At 42.8% G+C, this 27,413-nt stretch overlaps 1 protein-coding gene across 2 annotated transcripts in view; it reads right to left on the reverse strand.

The window, feature by feature from the left end:
* LOC143038012 (uncharacterized) overlaps positions 1-24,358 on the reverse strand; it is a 62,686-nt gene extending 38,328 nt beyond the window's left edge. For both annotated transcript variants that reach the window (XM_076206844.1, XM_076206843.1), the window contains exons 1-3: positions 24,314-24,358; positions 15,209-15,380; positions 9,186-9,479 (exon numbers count right to left, since the gene is read on the reverse strand). In XM_076206844.1, coding sequence (XP_076062959.1) covers positions 9,186-9,479; positions 15,209-15,286 — 372 coding nt within the window. In that variant the 5' untranslated portion in view covers positions 15,287-15,380; positions 24,314-24,358. The remainder of the gene's footprint in view (positions 1-9,185; positions 9,480-15,208; positions 15,381-24,313) is intronic.
* Positions 24,359-27,413: the final 3,055 nt, after the last annotated feature.

A 27,413-nucleotide genomic window follows, 5' to 3' on the forward strand; every position in this document is an offset into this window, starting at 1 on the left:
TGCAGATGGAGAGATGATAATGGAAGAGAAGGCAGTAAGGGGAAGATGGGCAGAATATTTTAGGGAGTTGCTAAATGTGAAGGAGGATAGGGAGGGAAAGATAGTTGCAGTGGGAAGCACTAAGAAAATGACCATGATGAGTGAGGAAAATGGAGGATAAATAAGGAAGGATGAAGTGAAGGCAGCTGTTAAGATGATGAGAGCAGGTAAGGCACCTGGTCTGGATGGATGTCATACAGATTGTCTGAAAAAGGAGGTACAGTGATGGTGGACTTACTGATGAGGTTATTTAATGTTTGTTTAAGAGAGAGTAGAATGCCGAAAGACTGGAGGAGTGCCTGTATAGTTCCACTTTACAAGGGAAAAGGGGACAAGTGTGAATGTAGTAGTTTCAGAGGGATTAGCTTGTTAAGTGTAGTTGGGAAGGCTTATGGGAGGATCTTGATTGAGAGGATTAGGAGAGGAACAGAGGGAGTAATTGGTGAGGAACAGTGTGGATTTAAGACGGGTAGAGGTTGTGTAGATCAGATCTTTGTGGTAAGACTGATATGTGAGAAAGCTATAGGAAAGGGGAAGGATGTTTTTTGGGCTTTTATGGATCTGGAAAAGGCTTATGATAGGGTAGACAGAAAGGCACTGTAGGAGGTTATGCAGATATATGGGATAGGAGGAAAGCTTCTAGGAGCTGTCAAGAGTTTTTATGAGAGTAGAGCTTGTATCAGGATTAGAAATGAAGAGAGTGAGTGGTTCGAGATAAAGGTGGGAGTTCGTCAAGGATGCGTTATGTCACCCTGGCTGTTCAACTTATACATGGATGGGGTGGTGCAAGAGGTAAATGCAAGGGTAGTGGGTCAGGGATTGGAGATGGTTAAAGAAAATGGAGAAAAGTGGGAGGTGAGCCAGCTGTTGTTTGCTGACAACACTGCGCTTGTGGCAGGATCAGAGGAGGGATTGAGGAAGTTGGTGACAGAGTTTGGGAGAGTATGTGATAGAAGAAAGCTAAAGATAAATGTGGGTAAAAGTAAGGTGATGAGATGTACAAGGGGTGAAAGTGGCAGTAGACTGGAAGTGAGCATTAAGGGAGAGCAACTGGAGGAAGTGGATAGTTTTAGATACTTGGGTGCAAATGTGGCAGGAAAAGGTGGAGTGAAGGTGAAGGTAGAATGTAGATTGAGAGAAGCGAGTAAATGCCTTGGTGGATTGAAGAGTGTAATGAGGAATAGACATTTGGGAATGGATGCTAAGAGGAGACTGTATGAAGGAGTGATTGTGCCAACAGCACTGTATGGGGCAGAAACTTGGAACATAAGAGAGGAAGAGAGGAGTTTGAATGTGTTTGAGATGAGGTGTCTGAGAAGTATGATGGGGTTACTAGGCTAGATAGAGTGAGAAATGAGGAGGTGAGGAGAAGAACGGGGGTGGAAAGGGAGTTGGGAGATAGGGTGGATGAAAGAGTATTAGGATGGTTTGGACATATGGAAAGAATGAGTGAAGAAAGACTAGTAAAAGAGGTATGGAAGGCAGATGTGGAGGGAGTGAACATGAGGGGACGTCCTAGGATGAGGTGGATGGATGAGATGGATGGATGGGGTGAAGGGGGCTTTGGGGAAGAGGGAAATGTCTGTTGAGGAAGGACTGGAGAGGATAGAAGACAGGGGTGAATGGAGAATGGTTGTATATGGATGATGTTGTGATGCATGAGGTGGAATGGGTGGGGGGATGGGGGGTGAGGTAGTATGTGTGAGCAAAATTTGACGCAGCCCAATGGGATTTCTCCGTCTTCTCCTCTTATGCATGGGGGGACGGAGAGGGGGTCGCCGATTTAATGAAGCGGCCTTGCTGTGGATGTGCAGTGTCTTGCGACATTGCTTCTGACCCAGGGCAGTGGACAAGGTGCAGGGATGACCCGTCATCTAGGAGGTGCTACGATAAGAGGGAGGGTGGAGGGGTGTGGAATGTATTCAGGGATGTAATGGGTGGGAATGATTTTATGCCTTTTCCTTTTTGGCTACCTCCCTTGTAAGGGGGAAAAAGCCTTGGTATATGTATGTATGTATGATTTACATTGGAAAAGGCTTATGACAGGGTAGACAGGAAGGCACTGTGGGAGGTACATCAGATATATGGGACAGGAGGAAAGCTCTTAAGATCAATCAAAAGTTTTTATGGGAGTAGTAGAGCCTGTGTTTGAATTAGAAATGGAGTGTGTGAGTGGTTTGAGGTAAAGTGGGATTTCACCAGAGATGCAGTGTCACCTTGGGTGTTCAATTTATACATGGAGGGGTGGTGCAAGAGGTAAACACAAGGGTAATGGGTCAGGGATTGGAGATGTTTAAAGAAAATTGAGAAAAATAGGAGATAAGGCAGTTGTTGTTTGCTGACAACACTGTGCTTGTAGCAAGATCAGAGGAGGAATTAAGGAAGTTTGTGACAGAGTTTGGGAAGGTGTGTGAAAGAAGGAAGTTGAAGATAAATGTGGGTAAAAGTAAGGTGATGAGAAGTACAAGGGAAGAATGTGGCAGCAAATTGGAAATCAGTATTAAGGGGGAGAGACTGGAAGAAGTGGATAGCTTTAGATATTTGGGGGCAATTGTGGCAGGAAAGGGAGGAGTGGAGGTAGAATGTAGATTACATACATACATATACCAAGGCTTTTTCCCCCTTACAAGGGGGGTATCCAAAAAGAAAAAGGCACAAAATCAATCCCACCCATTCCACCCCTGAATACACTCCACACCCCTCCACCCTCCCTCTTATCTTAGCACCTCCTGAATGACAGGTCATCCCTGCACCTTGTCCACTGCCCTGGGTCAGAAGCAGTGTCACAAGACACAGCACATCCATAACAAGGCCGCTTCATTAAATCGGCGACCCCCCCCCCTCTCCGTCCCCCCATTGCATAAAATGAGAGGACGGGGAGAAATCCCTTCGGGCTGCGTCAAATTTTGCTCATACATACTACCTCACCCCCCATCCACCCTCCCATTCCACCTCATGCAATCACAACATCATCCATATACAACCATTCTCCATTCACCCCTGTCTTCTGTCCTCTCCCGTCCTTCCTCAACAGACATTCCCCTCTTCCCCAAAGCCCCCTTCACCCCATCCATCCACCTCATCCTAGGACGTCCCCTCATGTTCACTCCCTCCACATCTGCCTTCCACACCTCTTTTACTAGTCTTTCTTCACTCATTCTTTCCATGTGTCCATACCATCATAATATTCTTTCATCAACCCTATCTCCCAGCTCCTTTTCCACCCCTGTTCTCCTCCTCACCTCCTCATTTCTCACTCTATCTAGCCTAGTAACCCCCATCATACTTCTCAGACACCTCATCTCAAATGCATTCAAACTACTCCTCTCTTCTTCCCTTATGTTCCATGTTTCTGCCCCATACAGTGCTGTTGGCATAATCACTCCTTCATACAGTCTCCTCTTAGCATCCATTCCCAAATGTCTATTCCTCATTACACTCTTTAATCCACCAAGGCATTTACTCGCTTCTCTCAATCTACATTCTACCTCCACTTTCACTCCACCATTCCCTGCCACATTTGCACCCAAGTATCTAAAACTATCCACTTCCTCTAGTCGCTCTCCCTTAATGCTCACTTCCAGTCTACTGCCACTTTCACCCCTTGTACATCTCATCACCTTACTTTTACCCACATTTATCTTTAGCTTTCTTCTATCACATACTCTCCCAAACTCTGCCACCAACTTCCTCAATCCCTCCTCCGATCCTGCCACAAGCGCAGTGTCGTCTGCAAACAACAGCTGGCTCACCTCCCACTTTTCTCCATTTTCTTTAACCATCTCCAATCCCTTGCCCACTACCCTTGCATTTACCTCTCGCACTACCCCATCAATGTATAAGTTGAACAGCCAGGGTGACATAACGCATCCTTGACGAAGTCCCACCTTTACCTCGAACCACTCACTCTCTCCATTTCCAATCCTGACACTAGCTCTACTATTCTCATAAAAACTCTTGACAGCTCCTAGCTTTCCTTCTATCCTGTATATCTGCATAACCTCCCACAGTGCCTTCCTGTCTACCCTATCGTAAGCCTTTTCCAGATCCATAAAAGCCCAAAAAACATCCTTCCCCTTTCCTATAGCTTTCTCATATATCAGTCTTACCACAAAGATCTGATCTACACAACCTCTACCTGTCCTAAATCCACACTGCTCCTCACCAATTACTCCTTCTGTTCCTCTCCTAATCCTCTCAATCAAGATCCTCCCATACGCCTTCTGAAACTACTACATTCACACTTGTCCCCTTTTCCCTTGTAAAGAGGAACTATACAGGCACTCCTCCAGTCCTCCGGCACTCTAAATGCCTTGGGGGATTAAAAAGTGTAATGAGAAATACATTTGGGAACGGATGCTAAGAGTAGATTGTATGAAGAAGTGATTGTGCCAACAGCACTGCAGGGGGTAGAAACAGGGAACATCAGAGGAAGAGAGGAGTTTTAATGAGTTTGAGATGAAATGCCTGAGAAGTACGGTAGGGGTTCCTAGGCTGGATGGAGTGAGAAACAAGGTGAGGAGAGCAGGGTGGAAAGGGATTTAGGAGATAGGGTCGATGAAAAGGTATTGGGATAGTTTGGACACACAGAAAGAATGAGTGAAGAAAGATTAGTATAAGAGGTGTGGAAGGCAGATGTGGAAGGAGTGAACATGAGGGGGTGACCTAGGATGAGATAGATGGATGGGGTAAAAGGGGCATTGGGAAAGAGGGGAATGTCTGCTGAGGAAGGGAGAAGACAAAAGATAGGGGTGAGTGGAGAATGGATGTGTATGGATGATGTTGAGATGCATGGAAGGAAGTGGGAGGGAGTATTTTTGAATAATATTTTTGACACAGCCCAAAGAGATTTCTCCCCCATCTTCTCTTTTTCTGCATGAGGGGACAGAGAGGGGAGGGTTGCCAATTAAATGAAGTGGTCTTGCTGTGGATGTGATGTGTCTTGGTACATTGCTTCTGACTCAGGGCAGTGGGTAAGATGCTGGGATGACCCATCATCTTGGAGGAGGCAAGATAAGAAGGAGAGAGGGGGGTATGTGGGGATGGAATGGGTGGGACTGGATTTTATGCCTTTGTTTTTTGGCTACCTCCCTTGTAAGGGGGGAAAAAGCCATTGGTACATTGGAAAAGGGGATAAGTGCAAATGTATTTGTTTAAGAGGGATCAGTTGGCTAAGCAGCTGGAGAGGAATATGGGAGTGTGTTCATTCTAGGGGGTCCCCAATTTAATGAAGCAGCCTTGCTGTGGATGTGCTGTGTCTTGTGACACTGCTTCTGACCCAGGGCAGTGGACAAGATGCAGGAATGACCCGTCATCCAAGAGGTGCCAAGATAAGAGGGAGGGAAGAGGGTGGAGGGGAGTGGAGTGTGATAGGGATGGAATGGGTGAGAGTGGTTTTGATGCCTTTGTTTTTTGGCTACCTCCTTTGTAAGGGGGAAAGAAGCCTTTGGTATATATGTTAATTCTGGGAATTAGGAAAGAAAAAAAAAACAAGAATAATTGGGGAGGAACAGTGTGGGTCTAGGAAATGCAGTGGGTACATAGATCAAATTTTTGTGGTAAGGCAGTTTTTGGCATAAGTTAAGATATCTTTTGCATCTTTATAGATATGGAGAAGTTTTATGAAAGGATAGAGAGGAAAGCATTGTGAGAAGTATATATTGCAAATATATGGGATTGTGGGAAAGTTGTTACAGGCAGTCAAGAGTATACATGAATATTAGAGCTTGAGTTAGGACTGGAAATGGTGAGAGAGCAATTTAAAGTGAAGGTGGGGATGCCTCAGGGCTGTGTATGTTCCCATAGCTGTTCAATGTGTACATGGATGGGGTGGTACAGGAGGTACATGTGATTAGAGATAATTAGAGAAGCCAGTTGTTGTTTGCTGATGACAATGCACTTGTGGCAGTCAAAGAAGGATCTAAGGCAATTTGTGACATTTTGTGAAGGTATGTAATAGGAGGAAGTTGAAAGTAAATATTGGTAAGTGACGAGATGTACAAGGGAGAAGATGTCAGTAAGTTGGAGGCAAATCTTGAGGGAGAGGTTAGAGGAAGTAGATAGTTTTAAGTATTTAGGGGCACAGGTAGCAGGAAATGGAAGAGTGGGTGGTGAAGGTAAATTGCTGAGTGATTGGAGCAAGTACATGTCTGGGAGGAATGAAAAGTGTCATGAGAAAAAGGTATCTGGGAATGGATGCAAAGAGAAGATTGCATGAAGGGAGGATTATACCTACAACATTGTATAATAACATACATACATATACCAAGGCTTTTCCCCCTTACAAGGGAGGTAGCCAAAAAGGAAAAGGCATAAAAAACTCCCACCCATTTCACCCCTGAATACACTCCACACCCCTCCACCCTCCCTCTTATCTTAGCACCTCCTGAATGACGGGTCATCCCTACACCTTGTCCACTGCCCTGGGTCAGAAGCAGTGTCGCAAGACACTGCACATCCACAGCAAGGCCGCTTCATTAAATCGGCGACCCCCCCCTCTCCGTCCCCTCATGTATAAAAGGAGAAGACGGGGAGAAATCCCTTTGGGCTATGTCAAATTTGCTCACACATACTACCTCACCCCCCACCCCCCTGCCCATACCACCTCATGCATCACAACATCATCCATATACAACCATTCTCCATTCACCCCTGTCTTCTGTCCTCTCCAGTCCTTCCTCAACAGACATTCCCCTCTTCCCCAAAGCCCCCTTCACCCCATCCATCCACCTCATCCTAGGACGTCCCCTCATGTTCACTCCCTCCACTTCTGCCTTCCATACCTCTTTTACTAGTCTTTCGTCACTCATTCTTTCCATGTGTCCAAACCATCCTAATACTCTTTCATCAACCCTATCTCCCAACTCCCTTTCCACCCCCGTTCTTCTCCTCACCTCCTCATTTCTCACTCATTTAACACTTGGAATTTAAGAGAGGCATGGAGAAATTAAACCCCTAGAATACAATGACACCTACATAGGCGTCATGAGGCATGAACGAGTATATGAGGATGCAAGTATCGGCATCCTGATTATATTCATTTTGCAATTGTAGCTGAGTGACCCCCATATTTTGTGAACAGGCCTGACAACATTTTCTGTGGTTATAAACATTCTGGGTGAAAGTGAATGAATATAATAGCTGTAACTTTATATTTCACAATGTGCATATTACGATGCATCATTGTATATCAGGCAGCTAATGTGTGCGCGAATATCTGACTCATACTGAAGAGGTTAAACATGTTTGAGGTGAAGTGTCTGAAGTATGGTGGGGGTGAAACAAGGCAAGTGGGGGCAGAAACGGGCGCTGGCAAATAGGGCTGATTACTGCAGTGGTTTGGGCACATGGAAAGAATGAATGATGCAAGATTAGCAAAAAGAGTGTGGAAAGCAAATGAATGGAGCGAATTTGTGGGGAAGACCAAAAGTGAGATGAATGGATGGGGTGAAAGGGGCTTTGAGGAAAAGGGGAGTGTCCATTGAGCAGGAAAGGGAGACAGCAGAGAACATAAGAAAAGAGACTGCAAGACACCATAAGGCCTACACTAGGCAGTTTCACATCCATTACCACCCATCATCTCCATCCATAAAGTTATTTAAACTCTTAAAATCAATAGTTTCAGTGCTTATTACATGGTTACTAAGTCTATTACATTTGTCCACCACCCTATTAGTAAACTAGTTCTTGCCTATTTCCTTATTCAATCTAAATTTGTTCAACCTAAATCAATTATTGTGAGTCCTGCCCTGTTGTCTTAATATGATGACCTTGTCAAAGCCTTTGAACCTTTAGAACACCACTATTAGATCACCCTGTACTCTGTCTTTCCAGAGAGTGTGAATTAAGGTGCATAAGCCTGTTTTCATAAAGTAAATTTCTGAGTCCATGTATCATTTTGGTCATTCTCCTCTGTACTGATTCTAATAAATTTATATTAATTCTACAGGAAAGAGACCAAAACTGTACCACATGTTCAAGGAGTGGTCTAACTAATGCCAAATAGAGTTTGATAAGTACCTCTGCACTTTTATTTGTAACCATCCTAGAAATGAAGCCAATGCTCTGTTTGCTCTATTCCAGAAGATCAATGCGAGTGGGAAATGGTTGTGTATGGACAATAATTTGATGTAGCCTGAAGAGATTTCTCCTTGTCTTCTCTAAATTTTTTTGCACAAGAGGGGACAAGGAGGAAGTGTTGTGTAAATGAAGTGACTGGCCCTGCTGTGGATGTGCTGTATTTTGCTGCATTGCTTGTCCTGGACAGTGGATAGGAAACAAGGATACCACTTCATCCACAAAGGAGTGGGAAACAAATGTGTGATAGATGGGAGTAGAATGGGTGGAGGGTGGGTGGCTGACTACTTCCCTTATAAGGGGGCAGAAAGAAGCCCTTGGTATACAGAAAAAATGTGCCTGATTGTGTTTCAGATACATGGTAAGTGTTAAAAGAATAGGCAGAATGAGAAATGTGATGGAGAGGTGGAAAATGGGAGTGGAAATAGAGCAATAAAATGTAGAATGCATTGAAGAGTGCTTAGATGGTTTGGACACATCTGGCAATTCCAACTGGAGTATACATCAATCAAATGCCCCAGATTTCTCTTGCAGGAGACCCACTGCTCCTACATATCTGGCAATAGCCACCAGCTTGGCCTTGTCACAAAAGAAAAAAATAAATAAATAAAAATAAATAAATAAATAAAAAAATAAATAAATAAATTTAAAAAAAAGTGCTGTCTGGGTAGGATGAGGTGTTTAGTGTCTTCTGTAATGTGGTTGTATCTTGGGCAATTAAGTCTGACCTAGCATATCATGGTACTGTTTCAGTGTTGGGTAATGGCATGAATGCAGTCATGCCAGTGTGATTATTTCTAGTCTTTGGAGGGCTTTCTGAGTTGGACTAATGTCTAAAATTCTCATGGGGTATGGACTTTGAGGACCCATCTTGGAGAGTTTGTTTTGTGATCTGAGAACATGTATACTACCCCAGTTATATACTGAAAATCATGTGCCAACATTCATATGTCTATCTGCCTACCTATATACCAAAGGCCTTTTTCCCCTTATAAGGGAGGTAGCCGCCCAAGGCATGCACCTAGTCTCAACCATCACCCAGTTTCTCTCTCAAGTTCATATGTACATACCTTAAATACATCAGGTACAAAGGGTTCTTTGATATCCAAGGAGAAGTAATACAGAGGTTGTGCTTGAATAGCCATATATGGGACCACATTTTTGGGAAAAATTCTGACATTCTGACATAGAAGTGATCCTGAATTTTTCTTGGAGGATAACAGTTGACTTTTATTTTTTTTAGATGTACCAGATGCCCTCTTTTGAGAGTTTCCAAATGGATGACAATTGCTTAGTCCTTCTTCTATGGATGTAACTTTCCATTTGAGATTTAACTGTAGCTGAGCCACAAAAGTGACAAGAACCTGTGGGAAAAGAAAAAGAAAAGATTAAACTTGTTCGTAAATTGTTTTTCACCGAGTAAAATGCAAAGAAAAAAGTATTCTAGATTCTAAAGTCTTCTGTAATTAGAGGGGTCTTTCATGATGTTAAAAACATTATAACAACAAATCAATAAACAAAATAATGTTGCCTCATACTCGGGTATGGACTGTATAATTACTGTATACGTAGTGAATATCTTAGGTACTAGTACATACATACATACATATACCAAGGCTTTTTCCCCCTTCCAAGGGAGGTAGCCAAAAAGGGAAAGGCATAAAAACACTCCCACCCATTTCATCCCTAAATACACTCCACACCCCTCCCACCCTTCCTCTCATCTGAGCACCTCCTGGATGACGGGTCATTCCTGCACCCTGCCCACCGCCCTGGGTCAGAAGCAGTGTCGCAGGACACAGTACATCCACAGCAAGGCCGCTTCATTTAATCGGCGACCCCCCCTCTCCGTCCCCCTTTGCATATAAGGAGAGGACGGGGAGAAATCCCTTTGGGCTATGTCAAAATTTACTCACACATACTACCCCACCCCCCACCCCCCGCCCATTTCTCCTCATGCAGTCACAACATCATCCATATACAACCATTCTCCACTCACCTCTGGCTTCCGTCCTCTCCCTTCCTTCCTCAACAGACATTCCCCTCTTCCCCAAAGCCCCCTTCACCCCATCCATCCACCTCATCCTAGGACGTCCCCTCATGTTCACTCCCCCCACATCTGCCTTCCACACCTCTTTTACTAGTCTTTCTTCACTCATTCTTTCCATGTGTCCAAACCATCCTAATATTCTTTCATCAACCCTCTCTCCCAAATCCTTTTTCACCCCTGTTCTCCTCCTCACCTCCTCATTTCTCACTCTATCTAGCCTAGTAACCCCCATCATACTTCTCAGACACCTCATCTCAAACACATTCAAACTCCTTCTCTCTTCTTCTCTTATGTTCCACGTTTCTGCTCCATACAGTGCTGTTGGCACAATCACTCCTTCATACAGTCTCCTCTTCGCATCCATTCCCAAATGTCTATTTCTCATTACACTCTTTAAACCACCAAGGCATTTACTCGCTTCTCTCAATCTACATTCTACCTCCACCTTCACTCCACCTTTTCCTGCTACACTTGCACCCAAGTATCTAAAACTATCCACTTCCTCCAGTCGCTCTCCCTTAATGTTCACTTCCAGTCTACTGCCACTTTCACCCCTTGTACATCTCATCACCTTACTTTTACCCACATTTATCTTTAGCTTTCTTCTACCACATACTCTCCCAAACTCTGCCACCAGCTTCCTCAATCCCTCCTCTGACCCTGCCACAAGCGCAGTGTCGTCCGCAAACAACAGCTGGCTCACCTCCCACTTTTCTCCATTTTCTTTAACCATCTCCAATCCCTGACTCACTACCCTAGCATTCACCTCTCGCACCACCCCATCCATGTATAAGTTGAACAGCCAGGGTGACATAACGCATCCTTGACGAAGTCCCACCTTTACTTCAAACCACTCACTCTCTCCATTTCCAATCCTAACACATGCTCTACTACTCACATAAAAACTCTTGACAGCTCCCAAAAGCTTTCCTCCTATCCCATATATCTGCATAACCTCCCACAGTGCCTTTCTGTCTACCCTATCATAAGCCTTTTCCAGATCCATAAAAGCCCAAAAAACATCCTTCCCCTTTCCTATAGCTTTCTCACATATCTGTCTTACCACAAAGATCTGATCTACACAACCTCTACTCGTCCTAAATCCACACTGTTCCTCACCAATTACTCCTTCTGTTCCTCTGCTAATCCTCTCAATTAAGATTCTCCCAACTACACTCAACAGGCTAATCCCTCTGAAATTACTACATTCACACTTGTCCCCTTTTCCCTTGTAAAGAGGAACTATACAGGCACTACTCCAGTCCTCCGGTACTCTACCCTCTCTCCAGCAAACATTAAATAATCTCACCAACCAGTCCACCATCACTGAACCTCCCTTTTTCAGACATTCTGCATTACATCCATCCAGACCAGGTGCCTTACCTGCTTTCATCATCTTTACAACTGCCTTCACCTCATCCTTCCTTATTTCTCCTCCATTCTCCTCACTCATCACTCTCATTTTCTTCGTATTTCCCACTGCAGCTATCTTTCCTTCCCTATCCTCCTTCACATTTAGCAACTCCCTAAAATATTCTGCCCATCTTCCCCTCACTGCCATCTCTTCCATTATCAACTCTCCATCTGTACCTTTTACCTTTTCTTCCCTACTTGATTCGCCTCCTCTTCCTCTCTTAATTTCTTTCCAAAACATCTTTTTATTACTTTCAAAATTTTCTGTCATACTCCTACCCCATTTCACATCTGCTCTCCTCTTTGCCTCCTTTACCTTTTGCTTTACTTCTCTTTTCTTTTCTTTGTACGTCTCATATGACTCCCCTGTCCTCTTTTGTAACCAATCTGTGAATGCTCGCTTCTTCTCTTCTACAACCTTCTTTGTTTCCTCATCCCACCATTCACTACCCTTTCTTCTATTTCCCCCTGTCCTTCTTGTTCCACACACCATCCTTGCACACTTTAAGACTCCCTCCTTGAACCATCCCCATTCCTCCTCCACACCCATCTCTGCTCTATCCTTTACTCCCTCCCACTCCTCCTTCAGCTTCTTTTCGTACTCCTTCTCCTTTTCCTTTTCATTCAAGGAGTTCACTCTAAGAACCTCCCTACCTTTTGTCCCTTTCCTCCTTCTCCATCTATCCTCCACTCTCAACTTACCTTCCACCAAAAAATGATCTGATATAGGTACTAGTACTAGTAGCACTCATATTGACTAGAATCATACATTCTTTAATGACCAGAGACCAATTTCCAGTATAATAACAATAGTTTCCTTGAATTTTACTGACTAGAAACCTGTAGCCCCACAATAGTAGTTGTTGTTATTGTTCCCCAGACTGTCTGTCCAAGCAGTCCCGTCTCCCCAAGGTATGCCACGGCCAAAATGGGGTTTTCCCACAAGTCCTTTATGGAGTGTATGTTGTATTGTTTACGTGCGTGATTGTGTATAATGCAGTCTTCCATGATGTGTTGAGTAGTATGGGGTGAAGTGTTACATTCTGGGCATTTGACCACAATGCGGTCATCCAGTCTCTCCTGGTAGCTTAGAATGGCTGGGTGGTGGCCGCATCACAGTCTGGCCAGATGGACTCTCTCCTTTCATGGGAGAGAGGCTTCAGAGGGATGGATATCAGGGGGGAGGTCTGGCATGCAGCAATGTGTTGTCTTTTAGTGTGTTAATGGAGCAGTGATTGGTGTGATTATGAATATGTTTCCGGAGGCTGGTATTTGGTGGTTTTGGAGGAAGAGAAGAGTATTTGTGTGTAATATAGGTATTTGGGCTTTTTTTTTTATATTTCTTGGTGTGTGTAGGTGTTCTGCTATATAGTGTAATGGGTGTGCTGTGTTTGTGGAGGCTGCAGCAAGTGTTTGTGTGCCTCTCATGTCAAGGTGATCTTTGACTTTGAGGATTTTTGTTTCGTAGTGTAGGTGGTCTGTAGGTGTTGTATATGTGCAGCCTGTAATTGTTTTTAATGCTTTGTTTTGTATGGTCTGAAGGGTGTTGAGGTGTCTCACTGAGGTTAGGTGCCCATGCTGGATTCACATAATTCATCACTGAGCATATGCATTGTTTGTATATTGTAGTATTAGTTTCTTTGTTTTGTCCAAATGTTGTTCCAGTGATTGATTTAAGTGCGTTGAGTCTAGGTGTGCATGATTTAAGTGCATTGAGTCTAGGTGTGCATGATTTAAGTGCGTTGAGTCTAGGTGTGCATTTATTTTTTATGTTTGTGATGTGTTGTTTCAATGACATGGATGTATCACATGTTACACCAAGAATTTTCGGGGTGTGTGTGAGGTATTAGACTGTTGTTGATACAGAGATGAGGAATGTATTTGTGTTCTTTTGTCCAGTTGGTGAGAAGTGTTGCTGTAGATTTGGCTGGGGCTATTTTGAGTCTGTAATGAACCATGTGTTGACTGTATCAAGGTATGGCTGTATTATTTCTGCGGCTTTGTGTCTGTGTTACGGTGTGTGCATGTGATTGTTATGTTATCTGCGTAGGAAGAGATTTGTATTTCTGCAGTGTCTGTTGTGGGTATATCGTACATACATACATACATATACCAAAGGCTCTTCCCCCCTTACAAGGGAGGTAGCCAAAAGAAAAAGGCACAAAAACCATTCCCACCCATTCCATCCCTAATACACCACTCCCCTCCACCCTCCCTCTCATCTTGGCACGATGATGGGTCATCCCTGCATCTTGTCCACTGCCCTGGGTCAGAAGCAGTGTCGCAAGACACAGCACATCCACAGCAAGGCTGCTTCATTAAATCGGCGACCCCCCTCTCCGTCCCCTCAAATTTTTCTCACACATACTACCTCATCCCCCATCCCCCCACCCATTCCACCTCATACATCAAAACATCATCCATATACAACCATTCTCCATTCACCCCTGTCTTCTGTCCTATCCCATCCTTCCACAACAGACATTCCCCTCTTCCCCAAAGCCCCTTTCATCCCATCCATCCATCTCATCCTAGGTCGCCCTCTCATGTTCACTCCCTCCACATCTGCCTTCCATACCTCTTTTACCAGTCTTTCTTCACTCATTTTTTCCATGTGTCCAAACCATACCAATACTCTTTCATCCACACTATCTCCCAACTCCCTTACCACCCCTCTTCTCAGACACCTCATCTCAAACACATACAAACCCCTTCTCTCTTCCTCTCTTATGTTCCATGTTTCTGCCCCATACAGTGCTGTTGGTACAATCACTCCTTCATACAATCTCCTCTTAGCCTCCATTCCCAAATGTCTATAGTTGTTGGGTATATCATGCATGTATGATTAAAGAGTGTGGTTGGCAGTGGTCCTTATGGACAACACCCTGAATGGCATATCTTGCTCCAGTACTAGGGGATAGCAAATCAACATCAAGGACCCCATATTAACGGTGGCAACATGCAGGTATCTTATTTTTTTTCTTCTATACTATCACAATTGATGCACAAATTTCAATAGCATATATTCAATCATGTAATGTGTAACGAAGTGGGGGGTTTTTATACGTTCCTCAAGCCATCCTATAGATCGCTCTGGAAAGAAACTTTGGACTGTTGTCTGTGTTGTATTAGTATGGAACTATCTGGAAATATGAGGGGACATTTACTGGTTATAAAATCCATGCAAAAAGATAGAAGACATACAACTGAAGTTGACAGAAATCTTGGGCCTAGTCTGGGGACTGTCATCCACTCAGGGCTGCACCTCTAGATAAAAGTAAGGGGGTTATTTTGAAAATGGGTAGAAGACAAGTCTGCCATCTTGTAGGACCACCACAAGCAGGTACTAGTCACTGCAGGAAATTAAGAGACAATTTTCCATACAGGTGCATAAATTCATGGAATTACCAAGAGGCTATCCTAACTGAAAAAATAGGGGTAAAGCAGCACATACCTCGCAGGCCACCAGACAAAATAAGGACTGTGCAGGCCAAGCTGAGTGTATATGGGGGACTATACACACTCAGTTTGGCCTGCACAGTCCTGACTTTGTCCAGCAGCTGGACAGGTGGCCTATGAGTGCATGGGCTTCCTAAGAGAAAAAAGAAAAGAGTGGAGAGAGAAACTCACCGTCTGGTCTACACTTTTGGATTTTTCCAGTAATTCCAAAACATCATCAATTACATCCCTTTGTGTCATCTTTGCCATGATGGTTACTTTGAAGATATACTAATTACTCTTGTTTTTCTTCTTCTTTCTGCTGCTATATTGTTCCACCTTAGCTCCACTGCTATAAAGCCATCTGAAAGAATCATACACTTTATGATTACCAAATTACCAAGAAGAGTAGAAATAGGAGTTAAAGTATTTACATCTGTACTTGTATGTTAGTATGCATGGGAAATGACTGGTGTTGTGACCTATCCCATTCCTCCAATCAATCACTACATTTCCCCAGATCTTTTGCAGATCTAATGATCCCTGGTAGCAACAACCTTAAGATTGGCCTGCAAGTCACTCAAGGAAGAAAGATTGCATTGTTGTTTGGGTACAGCTAAGATAAAGCAGTGTAAGATGAGGTATTTGACATATTCTGTGTGATAATTGCATTTTGGGTAGTTTGCTTCTGTGGCCAGGCATTGGTATTGCTTGTCAATAGGAAGATGCCTATTGACAATGTTGGTGACCATAATTCCAGCTATCATGTTGGTGACCACAATTCCAACTATTATGTCCAGCATGAGGGGACAGAAATTAAAGGAAGCGGCCTTGCTATGAATGTACTGTGTCTCCTTGCATTACTTCTGACCCAGGACAGTGGGTGAGATGCACGGATGAACTGTCATCCAGGAGGGGCCAAGATAAGATGGACAGGGGGGTGGGGGTGAATGGAATGGGTGGGAGTGGATCTTATCCCTTTGCTTTTTGGCTACCTCCCTAATAGGGGGGAAAAAGTCATTGGTATATGTATCATAATCAAAAGGCACCTACCACCTGACCCCACACATCCTGTTGGTCACTACTGGAATAAAAGCAGGCATCCTTTGGTCCTTCCCTTCTCCTTCTTTTTGTAAGAGTGCTATATGAGTATAATATCCTCCTCCCATTCTGTACTACTGAAGAGAACTGTATCTTACAGTCAAAATGTATAGATTCATCATTTCCATTTTTTCTTCTGCTCCAACTGTGGTTTTGGTTTTGAAGAAGAATGAAAGTTTGTTAGAGAGAGAAAAAATCAAAGCACCATGGAGGAAAAAAAAGAGGATAGGACATCAACAAATGAGGATAGGAGAAATGGAGTAACCTTTACAACGATTATAGAGCAATAGGAAAAACAGCCTGAAAGAAGGAATAGACAAGGTTATATATTAAAAAAAAATCTCTTATCAGAGATGTTGTAGACAAGTCTATATGTGTTTTACTCTTTGGATGGCAAGAATATAAAACCTAATGGAAATTATGTCAAGAAAAAGAACTGCAAATGATTAGGGAAATTACATCAACAACTCTATAGAAGGACTTGGATGTAACAGACCAGATTGATAGTGTGTATAGGTTAGGCAAGTATAAAATAAATTGTGGACATCCAATGAAAATAAAGTTCAAGTGGCAAGCCATGGCAAAAGAAGTAATCAGCAAGTCTTGGAAGTTAGCATGAGAAGAAAGGTTAAAAAATATTTGAATTGAGAAAGATGCTAACAAAGAAGAACAAAGACATGAAAGCTCTTAATGGAAGCCAAAGCCAAAAATGATAAGACTGAAGAAGAAAAAGAGCATTTTTTTAAGAGTTGTCAATCAGAAGGTGAGGAATTGGTTTCTAAGAAAACAAGAAGGCAGCATTGCAAAGTAAGCACTTCAAGGAAACTTAGAATAGCACATGCTAATGTTGATGGTTTACTATCAGATAGGTTGGATAAATAAGCCTGATATATTGTGTTTAGTAGAGACTAAACTCCCCAAAAAATTGGTATACAGTTAGAAAACAACAGATACACCTCCAGAAGAGACAAAGATAAAAAGGGTGGAAGAGTAATGGTTGTGGTGAGAAGTGACAAAGATGGAAGAAGCAAATTTGAGTGAAGGCAAGGCTGAAGCAATTCACCTAAAGATAAGTACTAAAAGACACAATAAAAGAGACCTCATGGTGACATATGTTCCCCCCTCAAGACAAGAGCTTGGGATGAAACTGATTATCAAGAAATGTTAAAGGATACAACTCTTTTCCTAATGAAAAAATTGAACAAAGTAGAAACATAGTCCTTATTGCAGGTTCTAACTGTGGTGATGTCAACTGGGATTAATGAGGAGCAAGTAGCAAAGCATATTCCTGGGGAAATACACTGTTGAGTATAGCAATGGAGAACACAATGACCCAGTGGGTAAAAGAAGTGACCCAGGTAGGAAAAGATGACATTTCCACAAGATTAGATCTATTACTAACCAAAGAGCCAGACTTCATCAGCTTCTTGTACCACCTTTGCCCAATAGGAAAGAGTGACCATATTGCAAATCAAATTCAGCTGGGGGATGAGGAGATAGACAAGGAATGAATCACACAGGCATGGGAGACTCAATTCTAGGAAAGTAGATTACTTAGGGTTGAGAAAATTCTTTGAAGAAACAAACTGGGATGGATTCATGAATACCACAGGATTAAGGAGGAAATGGGAAATCTTTCTTGATGCTTACAACCTAGGAGTGAACAAATATGTGCCAAAGACTTGAAAAAGGAAGAAGCAAAAACAGGACTGGTTTAACAAAAAGTGTGAGATTCTGAAAAAGGCCAGGGATGTGGTGTGGAGAAAATGGAGAAAGAAGCAATAAAACAAAAGCTTACAAAACAAGCTAGGAATGACTATACCAGAATTTGCTGGAAGAAAGCAATTTTGAAAGAGTTGTAGTAGAAAAATGCAAAGATGAACCAAAAATGTTTTACAGGTTCTTAAATGGTAAATTGAGACACAGGAAAGAAATGACCAAGTTAATAATAGATTGTAAGATCTTTGAAGATGCCACAGTTCAGGCAGAAATAATGAAGGTTTCCAATTGGTCTTCACAAAAGAGCACAACTTTTTGGAGAAAAGCAAGGGAAGCAAATCCAGGTTTAGCAGATATAAATATAGAAGTGAGGGAAGTACTCAGCCTCCTGGGATCATTGGATTAACAAAAGCCTCAGGACTTGATGGGATCTCAAACTGGATACTTAAAGAATATTGGGAACAACTAGTGGACAAAGATCTAGTCTTATTATATGTTCATTGAAAGAAGGCATTGTACCACTTGATTGGAAAAAGGGCAAGTGTGGTGCCAATTCACAAAGGTAGAGACAAGGAAACCTCACTAAATTATAGGCTAGTATCACTAACCACCACAATAGTGAAATCATGTTAACCCCTTCGATATGATGACGCCTACACAGACATCATGAGGAGCAAGTGGGTACGCGAGGATGCCGATTTTGGCGTCTTGATTATATATACACCCACTATCCGTGTTACGACCTAGATCGGTTCCGACCAACCGGTCGTATGTCAAAACGGTCATAACTCGGACCGTATACATTCGAGGTGTATACTCAAGGACATATGATGCAGAGCGTAAATCCAGCTCAAATGTTTCGTTTGTGGCCTCATTGTAGAACATTCTCAGTGTATGCAAAATATCCAATACTCTTTGATTGTTATACTAAATAATAAATTATAATACTGAATTAATAGGATAGGGTAAAGAAAGAAAATATTACACAGGATTCTTATTAGAGACCGAAAATACAGATTAACACAAAGATACAAAATATAGAAAATAGAAAATATGCATGTAAAAAACAAAAAAATTAAAATCCACTTTTTGGTTGCATGTCATCTACACTTTCTTCGTGCATACGGTCGAGGGAAAGATCAGACAGTAGGTCTGGCGAGGCAGCATGGGGGATCCGTTGGTATCCGCTGGTCGAGGTAGGGGAGGGGGTGGCATCGATGGTGGATGAAGCAGGCTTGGGGGTTCGCTTTACAAACATGCTCAATTTAGTTTGGATCATTCGTTTTTTCTTCTCTTCATAGATTTCTTTGTACGGCTTCATTGTTTCTTGCATAACTCTCTCTATCCGGGCAAACCGTTCAATATTCGGATCCCTTTCTGACCATTCCCACCTGCCCTGATTATCGGTGGGAACTGGGAATCGAAATACAGTATAATATCAATTCCAGTAAAATTATGGTATATGGTAGACATCGTATGGTAGATGGTAGACACACACTAAATTATGGTAGAAATACCATAATTATGGAAGACAGCGCAACCTTGGTGAGATGCTGTGCTGCCGTAACTGTCATACGGGATGCTGGACGCCACGTGCAAATGTACAGTAAACCAGTAAACTCATAATATGTGCATGTAGGCATCTGCTGAATGTGGTCGTAAGTCGCACAGGTCGTAACTCGGATAGTGGGTGTATTGTAGTTGTACCTGCGTGACCCCCATACTCTGTAAACTGGCTTCATCATATTTTCTATGGTTATCAAAATTCACGGGTGAAAGAACGAGCAATACAGCGGTAACTTTATTTTCTATAATGCGAGTATTATGACGCAACATCGCACGTCTGACAGCTAATGCTGCCTGCGAGGTTTTGGCCCATATTGAAGGGGTTAAAGGGTTGTGAAAGATTGAAAGACCAAATAACTTGAAAAGATGAACATTCTGACAGTCAGTTTGGCTTCAGATCTGGAATGCCATGTGTGCTTTTACTCGAGTGATTGATAAGGTGGACTGCAAGTACCTAGACCTATAAATGGCATTTAATAAAGTACCTCATGGTCAACTTAATTGGAGCATGTTGGAGGACTGAGAGGCAAACTATTAGAATGGATTATAGGCTTTTTGAAGGAAAGATATGTGAAGACCGTAGTATTGGATAAGATGTCAAGCTGGACAGCAGTAACGACAAGAGTTCCACAAGGTTTATTGCCTGCACCAATCATGTTTCTTGTCTATGTTAATGATATGAGGGAAGGGACAACAAGCTATGCCAGTATGTTTGCAGATGATGCAAAAATCACGAGAAGAGTGAAAAATGCAATTCCTGGATGTCGGCCTCATGGCTGATTCTATGGCTGAGGGTGGTGTCATCCACAAAGGAGGACAGGAATGTGCTGTCAACGGCTTGGCCTATGTCGTTCATTAGGACCAAGAAAAGTAGCGGGCCCAGCACAGAGCCCTGTGGTACACCACTGAGAACTGCTGACTTTTCTGATTGGTGGCCATCAACAGCTACCACCTGTGACCTTGTTCTGACAAAGTTGTGGAGCCATGTCCCAATCTTTCCCTTAATTCCCACAGCTTTGAGTTTATGTGATAGAATGCCATGATCAACTCGGTTGAAGGCCTTAGCAAAATCAAGGCATACAACATCGTTTCCTCATCTTGCAAGCCCCTGAAGCAACCATTCATAGTGACAAGTTAGAAAGACATGATCTCCCTTTACGAAAACATTGTTGAGATTTGCTTAATAGTTTATGTTTTTCCAGGTACTTGATGATGTTATTTCTCAATATCTTTTCAAAAATCTTTATGATATGTGATGTAAGTGCAGCTGGTCTGTAATTTCTGGCCAGACTTCTTTCTCCTCTCTTATATATCGGAGATATTATGGATATATATTGGGGATATTATTAATAATAATAGTAATAACAATAACAACACCAATAATAATAATAAATTGACATAATTCATGAATTAATAGTTTGGGGGTCTAGAAAATCTTTAGTCTTAAACTATACTAGGGGGTCGATGAGCTGAAAAGTTTGGGAACCCCTGATCTAGACAAACTACTGTTACTGTACTGTTACTATAACTATATTCAAGCATGGAAAATTAATTCCAATGCCAAAAAGTGCAAAGTATTGGAAATGAGCAGAAGTAAAATGAGGAGTGAAATAATTCCAAGGTCCAATCACTTACCAGATCAAGTGGATCTGGTATACAGTAATACCAGTTCTGTCAGCGGCGACGGGAACAGAAGACAATCTCAAGATTGGTCTCACTAATTGCCGAACAAACCAAGAAAAGCCGAACAAAACAACAAAACCCAAACAAGGACGGGTTTTGCTCAAATGCACACTTATATACAGGTAAACGTCGACTTACGATGGCATTAGGTTTCGATAGAGCCATCGTAAGACGATCTCATCGTAAGTCGATCCCCACTCTGTTCCGTGGTCACTGTACCTAGCCTACCTGTATATTAACCACCAGAGATACTGAATATAGCCTATTAAACATGTACAGTAGTTTATTTAATCATTTTTATCCTTTTTACCATATTCAAACACTATAATATGTATTTTCAGTACGGGACTTAAATCTCGCGGGCAGCAGCCAATGCCAGCCATACGACGTGACGTAATAATACTCGCATCATAAAATATAGTCACCGCTTATATCGATCGTTCTCTCTTTCACCCGCGAATTTTGAAAACCACAGAGAATGAATCATTTGAGAGAATGTAAAAACACAGGGGCGACTACAATAAATATAATCAAGACGCCGATATGGCAGCGTCGCGAATCCACTTGCTCCTCATGACGCATACGTGTGCGGCACCGTATGGAAGGGGTTAAATTATCATATCGTCGTCGTCGTCGTCGTCATCGTAAAGTCGAACAATCGTAAGTCGCGGCCATCGTAAGTCGACGTTTACCTGTATATGGTTGCATTATTTGAACTATTTTCTTTAAAATGTGCAATTTCCATGTAATATGATCAAAGAGAACTTACGTTTTTATCCTCTGCAATTTTGCCGACCCCAGCTACGACTCGTCCAGCCCGCCGTCTATGATTACTGGTGGTATGGATCAAACTACACTCTTTTAAGTTTCTTACTGTTGTATTATTAGTGTAATAGACTGTATATAGTTGAATTATTTAAACTCTTTTCTTTAAAATGTGTTCAACTATATGCAGTCTATTACACTAATAACACAACAGTAAGAAACTTAAAAGAGTGTACAGTAGTTTGATCCATACCACCAGTAATCATAGACGGCAGGCTGGATGAGTCGTACCAGGGGGCAGTAAAATTCCAGAGGACAAAAACTTAAGTTCTCTTTGATCATATTACATGGAAATCACACATCTTAAAGAAAATAGTTCAAATAATGCAACCTTACATATATAGAAGTGTGCATTTGAGAAAAAACCCGTCCTTGTTTGGGTTTTATTGTTTTGTTCGGCTTTTCTCGGTTTGTTCGGCAATTAGTGAGACCCCCTCAACATTAATCCAAGTACACAGAGGGGAGAAATGTTGACGTAGTATTCCTAGATTTTGCTAAAGCCTTCGACAAGGTGGACCACGGTGTCCTCCTCCATAAGGCAAGGGATCTAGGAATCTCGGGGAAGCTAGGAGTCTGGCTCTTCAACTTTCTGACAGACCGTACACAAGCAGTCGCAGTTGATGGTGTGAAGTCAACCGAATCCAAGGTAATAAGCAGAGTACCACAAGGATCTGTGCTTGGCCCCCTCCTATTCCTTGTCCATATGAATGACATAAATAGTAGGGTGGACTCAACCCTCCTGTCTTTTGCCGATGACACCCACATCAGCCATGCTGTGCGGGAAAGTGGGGATGTGCAACATCTACAAGACGATCTCAACTCAGTTTATGCATGGGCCAACAACGGCAACATGCAATTCAACGATGAGAAGTTCGAGGTCTTGAGATATGGCACAAATCAAGGCATTAAAGACGACACTGAGCTGCACACGGAGAGAGGTATGAAAATCACACCAAAAGCCCATGTGAAAAGCCTGGGCATTCACTTAAGTGATGATGCCACTTTCCAACACCACATCATGCACTCAGTAAATAGAGCAAAAGGGATGGCCAGCTGGGTCCTAAGGACCTTCTCCTCAAGAGGTTCAAGTGATGCTTACCCTCTGGAAGTCGCTTATCCAACCGATACTGGACTATTGTAGCCAACTCTGGTCACCACACAAATGCGGAGACATCCAGATGCTTGAAGCTGTCCAACGGAACTACACCAGGTGCATCAAAGGGATGCAAGATCTCAACTATTGGGATCGCCTGGGAGCACTAGGCCTATACTCTCAACAGAGGAGGAGAGAAAGATACAGGGCCATTTACACATGGAAAATCCTTGAGGGACTTGTTCCGGACCCCACGCCCTCTACAATCAAGCCATACCACAGTATAAGGCATGGGCGTAAATGTGAGAGACAAACTCTCCCATCAAGAGCCCCGGTGAGGATTAAGACCCTACTGGCAACCAGCCTAGGCTATGAGGGTCCAAAAATCTTCAACGCCCTCCCAAAGGAGGTGAGAGAGAAAACTAAATGCTCGGTGGACAGCTTCAAACATGCACTGGACAGGTTCCTGCGGAAGGTGCCAGACGAGCCTCCAGTGCCAGGCTACACTGCCTAAGTAGGTTCTCTCAAAACACACTACCAGACCAACTGACCCTCGCAAGGAAGGACAACAGGACTGGCAGCAGCGGTAGTCCACTACGGCTGTGAGGATCGACCTCAGAACTTCACTAAGTAAACTAAGTAAGTAAACACGAAACGAGACGACCTGGGTAGTTTCCAAATATCCATTTCAAAATTGTAAATTGTTGAAAATAGCAGTGTGTAGCATCATAAATATAATAAGAAAAAAAATTCTGTTTTGTAGTTTCTCATTTGCACCCTATTTACTGGTGTCCAGCAATAGCCTCTCTTCCGAGAACATTGAAAATAGCAGTGTGTAGCATCATAAATATAATAAGAAAAAAAATTCTGTTTTGTAGTTTCTCATTTGCACCCTATTTACTGGTGTCCAGCAATAGCCTCTCTTCCGAGAACATTGGGATATCACGGATCAGGTCCGCAGTCACAAGACTAAATTTCTTACACGTCATAATCATGCAGTTAGAAGTTACATAACTTTTTACTTAAAGAAATGTATACGCTGTTTAATTGTCCCTCTGTATCATTAATAGAACTAAATATTCGATCATCCTCAGAAAATCATAAAAATAAGTCCAAGATTCTAGTTACCATTACATGAGCCACTAGCAGAGCAACACCGTAATTATTGGGTAAATTGAACATTGATCCTCACATACCAGTTATTTATTCTATATCTGTAAACAATGTACATCATTGTTCTCAATACTACATACTGTATCAAGTTTTCTTGAAAAACCATAAGCACAATTTCAAAATCCCTAAACACTTACCGCCACTTGTTCAAGTATAATTTTGTGTTCCAAAGTATTTTGTACATTCTAGCAGAAGTGATAAAAAGTGCTAGAACGCAGAATTTATTCAACGTCAACAAAGAAATGTTAGCTTTAAATGTGCAGTTCCACAGATACAGGTACATATTAATAATAATAATAAATAATAATAATAAATTCATTTGCCAAATAATCATATACATGAAGTGCAGATAATGACAAGAACACCTAGTTCGAAATAATGATTGCAAATTGCCGGGGATAACACAAACAAGCATGCACCTACATCATAAAAAGAAACGTATACTTATTATCTTTAATAATGGTTATTTCTTTCCATAGTTACCCAGGCTGTAAGTAAATTTTCCTAATCATGTTGTTCAATTCCTTTGAAATACATCAAAGAAGTCTGTTTTCGTACATATAATAATTCCGTCCATGCATAAACAACGAATTTCATTTATTTCTACTACATAATCAATACTGATTCTCGTCTTCCAAAATTCTCTATATGAAAGATCTGGGTAATGCATGTCCCGTGATATGCTGATGTTCAATTACGTTATTCATACATGCTTATTCACAGGATAAAGATGGACTTCATCAATTATTTACATCCAGCAACCCCAAATATGACTGATATTTTATATGTGAGTTGGTCAACGCGTGTCTCAGTTTACGAACTATATGAGGTAAGGAGCTAAATTTGTGAGGTTTTGTCTCCTTCTAGCTACTATACCAAGAAATTAATAAGGTTATAGTATGATAACGTGCCGCTGGTCAAAACCAGACTGGCCGTCACACAACTCGAGCTAGGCCTATATACTATCCGTAGTTAGCAAGACGTCTCAGCCAGCTTCAGCCAGCAGCCAATCGTAAACTCGGGAAAACTCTCCGGGGACCTCCGCTGAGCCGCCAGCCTCCTTTAAAAGGATGGCGTCTTTCCGAGACAACCATTTCTCTCCTCAACTCAACTCAACTCAACTCAGCGCTCGTAGAGGTCGGACGTCTCTTCAAACCAGCTCCCTCAACAAACGCCCAGGTATCTTCGCTGGCCGGTGGTGGCGAAGAGAGATATCTCCTTGCTGCTGCCGGTCTGGCATGGCCGACCTCTACGTTGACGTCGGCAGGCGGGTTTACACCAAGACAAATACACATTTCCCAAGTCACGTAAATCTCTGTTTTCAGAGTAATGCTTGGAAGAAAAGAGCCACACGCACACTTGCTCGCTGGCAAAAGCAGAGGCCCAAACCGTCTCACTCAGAGCCCTTAATCTGATCGCAGGCTGGTAGACGGAGAGACTTGGGAAACCTCTCTGTCCAGCCGGCCCGCAACCTAACGCTGGCCTCTTCGCTGACGCTGGTGAGCGAGTTTACACTGCTAACATTTACACACAATTCCCAATCGCGTAATTCTCTGTTTTCAGAGTTGAGATTGGAAGGAAAGAGATCATACAACACCCGCCCGTCTGCCCCTCCCTCGCACCGCCACTGAATCAACTCTTCTGGAACCCAAACCCAACCTGGGGAAAAACAGGCAACACTCGCCCCACCTGTGGCTCATCAGGAACGCGCTCGCCAGCGGTGGCGAGGAGTTGTCTCCTTTGCCGCTGCCGGTCTGGTTACGGACCGATCTCTTCGTTGACGTCGGCAGGCGGGTTTACACCGCCCGTCTGCCCCCCCCCTCGCACCGCCACTGGATCAGCTCTAAAGGACTTCAAACCCAACCTGGGGAAAAACAGGCAACGCTCGCCCCACCTGTGGCTTATCAGGACCGCGCTCTAAACGCGGGAAGTGAACCCAACTCACTTCCCGTAAGATACACACATACACCTCTCACGAACAGTGCCACAACACACGCACAAACATCTGCACTTACTTTTTCTTCGACTAAAATTCGCTTCCTTTCTAACTTTCTCTTCTACTACATCTTCTCATTTCAGTTTACCTCCCACTAAATATTTTTCCGTTTTTCCACCTTTCTCTACTACTACGCCTCCTACAATTTTCTAAACTTTCGTTGGTGATCCTAATCCTAACCCCGGCGTCAGTGCTGCCCTCCAAGCTCCCGGTCCATTTCTCCCGAGCCACGACCACCAATAAACCCCTAATCGCTCGCAATTCGCCCGGTGGCAATAGCCCTCTTTTATACGCTACTATCTTTTCATTTTCTTACAGACATTCTTCCCCTCCCACAAAAACCGATCCCGCGCAAGCGAGGTGGTCTTTCCTAGAGATTCAGATTCAGATTTCTCTCCCGGGCATGAGATTTTAAAGCAGCAGCCCACTCCAACCAGCAGTCCTCTCCAGCAAGTCGCCTCGGGACCAGTTCTCTCCAGCAAGTCGCCTCGGGACCAGTTCTCTCCAGCAAGTCGCCTCGGGACCAGTTCTCTCCAGCAAGTCGCCTCGGGCACATCTCCAATCTTCAAGTGGCCCTTCGCACTCGGCCCACGACATTTGAAGGCCCTCACCCTGGATGTAGCAGTGTGTCGGTGAGGAAAGTTGAAAAACGGGGTCTTGATTTCTTGAGTTTAATTGCAAGCGGATGTAAACAAACAAGCGACGTCTAGAACGTCTTCGTATCAGTAACTTAACAAAAACAAAAGATGTCTACATAGGATTCAATTAGATACACATGACTAAAAGTGCTGTATAGGATCTAAACCTATTACAAGTATAAAACATATGAGAATCACATATATAAGGAATCTACAGCACCAGTATACAATTCTTTAACACCATTTTCATGTATATAAAAATAATAATAAGACAATTAATCTCAATTTACCACACTGGACCTTCCCTCTACGAGCCCTCGTCCGTGACCTCCAAGCCTAGTATTCATTGAATCTTGTGTGCCTTAGTGATATTGTGAGTTTCATTTCTCTGGTTTGTCCCGCCGAACCTAACCACAACAATAGATTTAACTTGAGCTATACCAATTATTTCATGAGTTCATATGACAAACTGTATTTTTTGGCATTCTTTAGATTTGTTATGGGGACTGTGTGTGTGTGATTCGCCACAGTCTTGGATCACGTGTTGGAGTCCCCCGCATGAGAACTCACAGCTCATATATGGCTCGTTGTGAGATTAATGCT

The sequence above is a fragment of the Oratosquilla oratoria genome, chromosome 23 (genome assembly GCF_046742065.1).
Source record: "Oratosquilla oratoria isolate Oo_2021 chromosome 23, ASM4674206v1, whole genome shotgun sequence".
NCBI lineage: Eukaryota > Metazoa > Arthropoda > Malacostraca > Stomatopoda > Squillidae > Oratosquilla > Oratosquilla oratoria.